Genomic DNA, 9,514 nt, shown 5'->3' on the forward strand with positions numbered 1-9,514 from the left:
CCTGCTTGTGTGTATCTGTGTGTCTGTCGTGCCAGTGTGTCCGGAGGCTCTAATGAGGTCGACGGTGGAGAAAAGTGCAGGGGAAAGGGGGAATACGAGGGCACTGAGCAAAGGGTTCGTTGTCTGTTCGTGTGCACACCCCTCAGATGTGCTTCGGGCCTCCCTCCCACGGAGTAGTGTCAAGGAGACAGGGCCAAAGTTGTCAGATTTTTTCTTGGTTGTATTGGACTCCGTTTCTCTTCTCCATTTTCCCCCTTTTTCCTTTTCTTTCCCCCTTTTCCTCTCCTCTTTTCGTTGCTTTTACTTTCCCCACCTCAGGGGCAGGGGCCGGGAGGGGAGCACACCCTTGTTGTGGTGGCCCCGGCCGCCGCTGGGGCACAGTCCCGCCGGGCCAGGGTGCGGAGCGGCCCCTCCGGGGGGCTCACGGCAGTGGAGCCGCTATTTGGGCATTTCCCGCAGCCGAGACCCTTCTCCACAGGGGAGAACTTCTGAAAGGAGAACGTGTTTGCCTTGGCAGCGCTTCGTGCCGTAGCCTGACCTTTCGCTCACACGGCCGGGCCCCCCCGGGGAAGCGGGACCCTGGTAAGGAGAGACCCCTCGCCCCGCTCTTTCCCTTTTCTGTCCGAGGCTGTTTGCCTTAGATAAGCAGGTGTAATAAGGCTGTTGACAGACCCGGGATTTGGTGGCAGGGTGACTCCCTGACCCGCAGGTGTTTATTCTTTCCGACTCGTTAAAAAGCGGCCGGCGGAGCGTTTACGGCAAATATTTGCCCGGTGCGGGAATGGTGGAAAACTGTCATTGGACACACGGCGGAGCCAGCGCAGCCGGCAGAGAGCCGCACACTGCCGTGGCTGGGAGGGTTCTCTCCGCGGGGAGCAGCCGTTTCCCTCGGGTGTCCCGGGCTGTGCCCTCTCCGGTGTCCCGGGCTGTGCCCTCTCCGGTGTCCCGGGCTGTGTCCCCTCGGTTGTCCCGGGTTGTCCCCTCGGTTATCCCGGGGTTATCCCTTCGGCTGTCCCGGGATGTTCCCCTCGGGTGTCCCAGGTTGTCCCCTCGGCTCTCCCGGGCTGTGCCCCTTGGCTGTCCCGGGCTGTTCACCGGTGTCGCCGCCCGCAGTGCGAAGCGCGAAGGGGGCGGGCACTCGGCGGTGACGGGTGGGCGGCACAGCCAATGGCGAGCGAGGCCGCAGCGGCGCGGAGCCAATGGGAGCCGCCTGCGGCCCTTGAAGGGGCGCGCCGCGGAGCGCGGCCGCACTGCCGCCCGCCGCCGCCGGGAGACGCGGCCGGCCCGGGGCAGCCGCACGGTCCCCAGCCGCCTCCCGCCGGCGCTCCCATGGAAAAATCCAAAAATTTCCGCATCGACGCGCTGCTGGCTGTCGACCCCCCTAAGGCGGCGGCGGCGGGGCAGAGCGCGCCGCTGGCCCTGGTCACCTCGCTGGGCGGCAGCGGTAGTAGCAGCAGCGGGAGCGGCAGCCCTCCGTCCTCGTCCTCCTCTTCCTCGTCCTCTTCATCCTCCTCCGAACACCCCTCCGGCGGCCCCGCCGACTGCCTGCGCACCGACAGCCCCTCTCCGCCTCGCCTCTTGGCCGCCCACTGCGCCCTGGTCCCCAAGCCCGGCTTCCTGCCCGGGGCGGGCTCGGGCTCGCACCCGCACCACCACGCCTCGGCGGCCGGCATGGCCCTGGGACTGCACCCCGCGGCGCCCGGCGGGCCGGGCATGCCGGCGCAGGCGGCTCTCTACGGGCACCCGGTGTACGGGTACTCGGCGCTGGGCGGGCAGCACCCGGCGCTCTCCTACCCCTACTCGCAGGTGCAGGGAGCGCACCCCTCCCACCCCGCCGCCGACCCCATCAAGCTCAGCGCCGGCACCTTCCAGCTGGACCAGTGGCTGCGGGCCTCCACCGCGGGCATGATCCTGCCCAAGATGCCCGACTTCAACTGTGAGTATCTGCCTCCCTCCGCACCGCAGGCGCGTCCCCTCCATCCCCTGTCCCACTGCACGACCCTACCGGCAGCTGCCTCCTACCGAGGGGGTAGAAACCCCCTCCTGCCCCCGCCTAAACAAGCTGCAGACTTAAACTGGAAGAGATACTTTTATTTTTTGCAAAATTTATATTAGAAGAAAGAAACAGCGCTCCGCAATGGGAAACGGGGGTGTGCGGTCACATCGCCATTCCCTGCCCTTAAGGAGCCCCGGACAGCCTGGCCTCTCACGGCAGGTTAAACGGGAAGGTGACAAATTGCTCCCTGCCTTTCCAAATGCCCTTTCCCGCTGTTCCCGAAGGGTAGAAGCCGCCGGGGAGGGGAGGTGGGAGTTGGTCAGGGGCAGGAGTCCTTATGGTGTCCCTAAAATCCCAGTCTCAGTGTAACCCCTCAAAAGCGAGGTGGCAGGTCGCATCACTCGTTCTTAATTTTATTTCTCCCTTATCGGAAATGGACGTATAATAACGATGTCAGGCCTCCTAGGCAAAGGCATGTTGGGATGATCTGAGATCGGCCAAAAACTTGGGGTTCTGCGTTCCCTGGAGATAACGAATAGGAAAGAAGTACAGTCGGAAGGGTTTAGGTTTGGGCCCAGGAAAGGCTGGGAGTGCTGGATGGAACCAGGCAACCCCAGAGTCCCAGCAAAGCGCCGTGCCGAGCTCTAGGCCTCGCGGCGATGGGAAACTTGCTTGCATCTGGTTTAAGCAAAGATCGTTTTCGGAGGTGTGAGCTCTCGGTGGGAATGGCCGGTTTAACAATACCGGAGGTGTAGTTTTACGAAAATCATGCCAGGAAAAGAATTGCGATTTTTTTCCCCCCCTTCTCCTACTCGGCACACACATTCGCAGACAAAAAAGTCCATTGTTTTCTCTCGGATTGGGATTGTTTAGACTGGAACATTCAAGAAGAAAAAATAATTAGGAAAGCTGTTAGAGTCCTGCCTCTCAAACAAGGGGCAGAGGGGAATAAATAACCAAGCAAAACGAGTCTCGGAAAATCGCACCGCGGTGAGAAAATCTCCCGGGCGCTGCGGCCAGGAGCGGACACTGTCCTATTCTTTCTGCCGCTTTAGCGAGCTGTCTCCAACCGTGAGCAGAAGCCGCCCTTTCCCAGATTTCCTTTATTTTTCTAAACCAAATAAGCCAAAGTATCTAAATAATTTGAGAAATGGGCAGTAACGCTGCCAGGTCTCATGCCTAGAGGTGTCGGGGCCTTCGAAGAGGCTCAGTTCCCGCTTTCTCGTGGTTGAATCTTTTTGTTGTTGTTGTTTTGGTAATCCTCCCCCCCCAATAAATCCTTAGTTTTAGGGGTTTTTTTTTTAATTATTATTATTTTTTAATGCGGAAAACACTCTTTTTTTTTTTCCTTTTCTTTCTCCCCCTCCTTCCCTCCCGTTTCCAATACAGTTTTCTCGTCCTCGCTGATGATTTACGCCCCGAGGGGCAGGGCGCGGAGCGGGCCCAGTCTCGGTCCTGGTCCTCGTTCCGGCCTGCAATCCCGCTAATTAAACGGATATGGGCGGGCAGGGAGTGCGGCAGGTTTAACTAAAACATTAAATGGAGCAAATTGCCGCTCCCCGGAGAGCCCCGTGCCCCTTCGCCGCCATCCCTGCCTTCGGTTTATTGTCTCGCGTTTGTTAGGCTCTTGGGAAATCAAGAGACATATTTTCGTTTATTTAAAAGATTTAATTTAATTCCTTTTTTTTTGGTCCCTGGGCGATCCCCTGGCACGGCGGAAGCCGAGAAACCCCGGAATCAGGGAGGCTGGAGGCGGTCCGCGCTCCGGTGGATAATGGTCCAGCCTTGCTTCAGGCTCTCCCGCAGAGCCTTTCCTGCCTCCCCGCTTCCAGCGCCCTCCCGGGGGATGCGCGGACGCCGCAGGGCGGCTCCGCGCTCACCTCCGCGCTCCCCCTTCTCCCTTCCCAGCCCAGGCGCAGTCCAACCTCCTTGGAAAGTGCCGCCGACCCCGCACGGCCTTCACCAGCCAGCAGCTGCTGGAGCTGGAGCACCAGTTCAAGCTCAACAAGTACCTCTCCCGGCCCAAGCGCTTCGAGGTGGCCACGTCGCTCATGCTGACCGAGACGCAGGTGAGTGCCCGCGGCCTCGCGAGGGCTGGCCGGGCGTGGCGGCCCCGGCGGGCGGTGGATGAGGGGATGTGCTTGTGTCCCGTCTCCCCCAGGTGAAGATCTGGTTCCAGAACCGGCGCATGAAGTGGAAGCGCAGCAAGAAGGCAAAGGAGCAGGCGGCACAGGAGGCCGAGAAGCCGAAGGGGGGCGGCGGCGAGGACAAGGGGGATGAGGACCTGCTGCTGCCCGCCCCCGAGAAGAGCGCCGGCAGGAGGATGCGGGAGCTGCCCGACAGCGAACCTGAAGATGAGGAAGACGAGGAGGAGGAAGAGGAGGCGGCGGCGGCGGCCGGGAGATGCTGCCCATACCACTCCTCCGACTGCTCCGAGGCGGACGAGGAGGACACGCAGCCCCGGGGCCGGCACGGAGCCCCGGCGCAGCCCCAGTGAGCTCCCCGCGGGTCCAGCTCCTCCAGCCGTCCCGCCGCGGGGGTGTCCCACCGCTCCTGGTTGGCACCGGTCCCGCTCCCCCCTTGTTCTGATTTCTCCCTGCTTGGAGAGAAGAGAAGAGGATCCTCCGCATGCCGGGCGGGGAAGAGGATTTATCGTGAATACAGTGTTATTATTGACTGAAAACCAGACAAAACTTGAGCTCCCTCACCCCCCATCCCTGCCCCCTGGAAGCGCGTTCCTTTCGCTGAGTATTGGAAATGTTTTGTTCTTACTATATATCGGGAAATCTGTTTATGTCATGAACGTTAAAACTGCTGGAAATCTCAATACTGTCTTTATTTTTGTATATCATATTTATAAAAAAAAAAAGCCTCTACTTATGCATGCTAAATTATTCCCCAGGTCCTCCCACCCGTGCGATGGTGGGGAGAAAATAAACGGCCTTTTTTACTGGAGGTGTCCGAGCGCTGTGTGAGGGGAGGATGCTCTCGGGTCAGGGCATCCCAGTGCTTTGGGCGGTGCCGAAGCGCTCGGGAGGGAGCCGGGAACGCTTACCTACTCCGAATTTAACCCGGTGCCACAACTGCCGTGTAGTGTCTGATATTTAGAGGATATTCCCGAGAGGAGCGCCTCAGTACAGGAGGGAGCTACCCCCCAGCAACAGAGCTGTGGGTCGCAGGGGCGTCCCGGGGAGGCGGCGGCGCTCCTGGCCGTGCGATGCTTTTGGGAGCTCCGGGGCCTGGCGAGGATCATCCCCTGCCCAGGGGCCTGGGAAAGGAGGGAGCAGCGCTGCTTTCCTGGGGCGGCTCGACTCCCAAAGGAGCGAGGCGCTCCCGTGCCCTCCCCGGTACCGAGGACGGGAGCCCCGGCTCCCCGCCCCGCCGGCGGTGGAGCGCGGGGTTTTCGATAACTGCGCGATTTATCTCGCCAATAAATTTGCAGATCAATTAATCCCTGTCACTGAGGCTCTTCCCCAAATCAATTATAGCGAATTTAAATATAATCACTGGCTCATCCCCACCAGCTCAGGGCCACGTCTGGCAATTCATCCCCGCGAATGAATTACGGGCGGCTCCTCTCCGCTCCCGCGTAGCGCCGCGCAGGGGGAGGAAGGACGCGGATCCCGCATCTCACCGCTCCCCCTCCTAACCCCGGAGGATGAGAATGAGGAGCTCTGAAACACTCCCACTTTCCCACTCCCGTGCACTTAAAAAATAAAAAAAAATTAATTTTAATAAAGATATTTTCTACAAAATCGCGTTAACCTGTCCTGTTAGGCCACAGCGTGGCCCCTCTTAACGGCCTCTGTAAAAACCTGCCCAGTGAAACACAAGCTGGCGGATGCATGAAATTATGGGATGAGATTCAGGAAGGAAAATTGTTATCCCTCACGGAGAGCTTCAAGTGGCTCGGCTGGAGGTGGCATCCAGGTATAACCAGCTCACAGGCCCCGCACACCCCGTGCCCCGGGGCGACACGCCAAAAATCACGATATATCAAAAATCTGAACAGATCCCGTATGTCAAAAGACTTGATCGGGATAATCTCGATTTGGGCTTGACCGATATCTAACCCCTTGCACGGAAGCGATCGCGTCGGAGGCTCTGATTTAAATTTGTAAATGATTTTCTCTTGTCCACTGGCTGTGGAATCTTCAAGGCGGTAGAAAAAGAAATGCATTAGTATCTCTGTGGTTTTTCACACCGCTGGCTGAGGCTGCATCCTCGCTGGTGAACGGCAGGGCAGGAGCGCACAAGACCCGCGTAGGGCCGCGGTGGCTCCTCCGCCCTAATCCTGACGACACGTCCGAGTTACTGTCACAGGATTTTCACAGGATTTATCTCTTGCTTGTACCTTAAAACGTCTGAACCGTATCATTCTGGACAACACATTATCTCAAAAAAAAAATCAATAAATTAAATATAATGCATAGTTTTATAACAACAACAACAACAATAATAATAATAATAATGCTACCTGAGATCACACTCACACCAGACAATAAAGATCCTCCCTCAATCATTAATTTCCAATTAAACTACCACTAATTAAGCTGGCAGACGTGCCCCACCGGGTCAGAAATATCCTGTATGCACAAGAGGTGTGTGTCCAAACTCGCTTCAGCCCCACAAAAACCAGCCTTGCGGGTACAGGCAGCTATTCACGGACCCGGTATCAAAGTCCTACCGGTGTATTGTGTCTGTCTCAATAAAATTAATCTCTTTAAAGCCCAGCGTCTCACAAGAATACCTTCAGTGTTCCAGACTAAAAGGGCAAATATGTTTTTCAGATTCTGTTTTTATGGACGGATTAAAGTTTATTTTCCATAATAGGGCACCTAATAAAACTCATAAAGCTCTGTCAGTCTTACAGCTGGTGGCCTCATTTAACACTTTCACTTCGTAAATCATTTTACAACTTACCAGGTGTTTCCAAAACTGAAAGGAAAGGAGGGGGAGAGAGAGAAAGAGGGGGAAAGAGAAATTAAAGTCACTTAAAATATAGATACGGTCCTTTGGCGCTGGGTGCGTTTGCATTGTCCCTTGGAAAGGCTTCAAAGAAGGCGTCGGTCCCAACGGGGGAGAAAAGCCTTTTAATCAGGATTTCCCACGCTCTTTTGAAGTGCGGAGGCTCGTCCCCACGTGCAGGGCAATCAAAGGCTGGCGGTGATTAGCGGGGCCGGTACCGTGTGCGGCACGCTCCCGGCTCCGCGCTCCCGGAGCGCCCGGCCCGGGGGGGCTCCGCGCCCGCTCCCGGAGCGCCCCGGGCGGGGACGGCTCAGCCGGGGGGGCCGGCCGGGAGGGCCCCGTGATCAGGCACAAACCAGCCCAGGAGAGGACTCGCTCCCTGGCTGAGCCCGCAGCAGGGTCCCCCCGCAGCAGCTCCGGGGTGTGCCCGCATCCTCCGGTCTCACCCCCAGCGCCCTCTCCCTGCCCCAGGAGCCGCCTGCTCCCCGCCGAGCTCCCCCCGCCCCGACCTCCCTGCAGCCGCTTCCAGAGCATCCCCAGCGCCCGGCCCGGGGCGTCCCGCTGGTGTTGGTGGGGTTGCGTTGCCTCAAGACCCAGCGCAGGCAGGGCTTTAATCTAAACTCCTGTTTGTAATTTCGTTATTCGGCCGGCTCCCTCCCCAGACGCAGTAGGTAACAAACCTCTTAAAATTTTCATTGCTGTACTTGAGAAGTGGTAAGTATGAACGCGGACCTTTGGTAGACATTTTACTTTAAAAAGCAACGTGGTTTAGGCATGGATGTCATTAACTGGCAATTTCACAAGCATTAAGTGGTAAAACAAAAGAACCAAAACAGGATCCATATGTTCGAGGTAAACCTGCTAAAAGTCTTTCAAATGGGAAACCATAAATATATAATCTCCCTCAAACTCTCCGTGAAAGTGCTGCGAATGAAATACTCCGCTAGCAGAAAGACTATTGATTATTTCGGTAGCCCAAACTGTTACGTCCATCCAAAACTGAGACATTAATGTTCTATTTCTCAGCGATTTCTCTGGCTCTCTAGCGGTCCTTCCTCCTCTTCTCACACTCCTTCCCTTGGTGCCTGCGGGGCTGGACACGCTGGGAGGGCTGGCGCTGTGTGCCCGCTGCTCCCGGGGACCCTTCCAGCCTGGTTCCTGTCCCAGCTCCCATTCCTCTGCCGGGGAGATGCACCGAGGCTTTCCAGGTGACCCCAGAGACGCCCCAGGACAGTGAATCTTAGCGTAGATGCCTTTCTTCCTTTCCCAAATTTCCCCTGGAGAGCTGTGGGCGCTGAGATAAGCACACCGTGCTTCAGCTGTGAAAGCAGGAACAGAATTTGTTAATTCCTGAGCATCATTCCTGTGGTGCAGGGAGCTCCTTGGTCAGCTGCTTGGATCCCAGGAACAACACACAGGACAAATAGCGGAAGGGATGAAGCTCCCAAGCTCCTTAGTCTCCCTTGGGTGTTGTGCAGTGACCAAATTACAATCTTTCTGACCCCCACAGTGGGTCCAGGAGGTATTTACTGTCTTCTCCCTACTCTGAGGACAGAAGAACTTTAATTTAACTAAGCCCTAGGCAGAAATAGAAGTGCCTGTATGGAAATGGGACCACCTGCAAGATGTAGGAAAACAGAGTGATTTTTCTCTGATCATAAGCTACTATAAAATTCACTTTTCTGCTTCCTTTTGTAAAAAAAGCTGCATTTTGACGAATTAGTCTGATTGGGACTGGTCTCTAAAATGAGTCAAGAACAATGATGTTTTCCTCTAGTAAAACTCAGCAGAGGCAGTGGCTTGCAATGGATTTTGTAGCTGCAAGACTTAGCTCCATTTTACTGCCTGCAGGATATTTGCAAGCTGATCACAATTCCTCTAATTAATCCACTATTTTAAATTATTATTCATTGAACTTCTGTGAATGTTTTTGGCCAATGGCACCCTTTGGCAGGTGGGACTCCTGTCTGAAGAGGGAGTATGGATGCACAATGCAGAAGTTCCTGATTCAGCTGCTCCTCTCTTCCCGCACAGAGGAGATGGGCACAGAGAATTCCTGTCCCCATCCAGCCCTGCTTGGCTGTGGGTACCATTTCCATAAATAATAATAAAAAAAAAAAAAAAAAAAAAAGAGCAGCTAGCTTGGATTTTGATGTAAGGCTGGGGCAGGGGAGTGATCTCAATTTAGAACACCTCAAGGGATGGGGCAGATTGTCCATTGCTTGGTATCCCTGGATGGCCTTTCTGGAAAGGACGTGGGAGCCAAGCAGAAGCTGCTGAGCTGCCTCCAGGGCTGATTTCTGCAGTGTAATAGTGGCTGGCAGAGTGCTGGGGCCTGCCTAGACCATCTAATGATTCTTTCTGGACTTCAAAATGATAGATCTATAAAGCATGCATTGCTGTAGCAGCTAGGTGCAATTTTAGAAATGTTAATGAGTAATTACATAAAGGTTGTCCACAGCCATCGATGTTAATCACTGTTCTTTTGCCAGGGGTAATTAAGATGACACTTCAGCAGCATCAGCCAGTGGTTCCTGCTGTCTGAGCTGT

General features: G+C 55.8%; 1 protein-coding gene across 1 annotated transcript; it reads left to right on the plus strand.

Annotated features, from left to right (window-relative positions):
• Window positions 1-1,329: 1,329 nt before the first annotated feature.
• On the plus strand, window positions 1,330-4,493 carry MNX1 (motor neuron and pancreas homeobox 1; the record flags this gene model as incomplete). The annotated part of the gene is made up of 3 exons (XM_084207038.1): window positions 1,330-1,936; window positions 3,905-4,065; window positions 4,158-4,493. The coding sequence occupies 3 exons, from the start codon at window positions 1,330-1,332 to the stop codon at window positions 4,491-4,493; spliced, it is 1,104 nt and encodes a 367-aa protein (XP_084063164.1).
• Between the last annotated feature and the right edge of the window lie 5,021 nt (window positions 4,494-9,514).

Source organism: Fringilla coelebs, assembly GCF_963513975.1.
Source record: "Fringilla coelebs genome assembly, chromosome: 1".
Taxonomy (NCBI): Eukaryota; Metazoa; Chordata; class Aves; order Passeriformes; family Fringillidae; genus Fringilla; species Fringilla coelebs.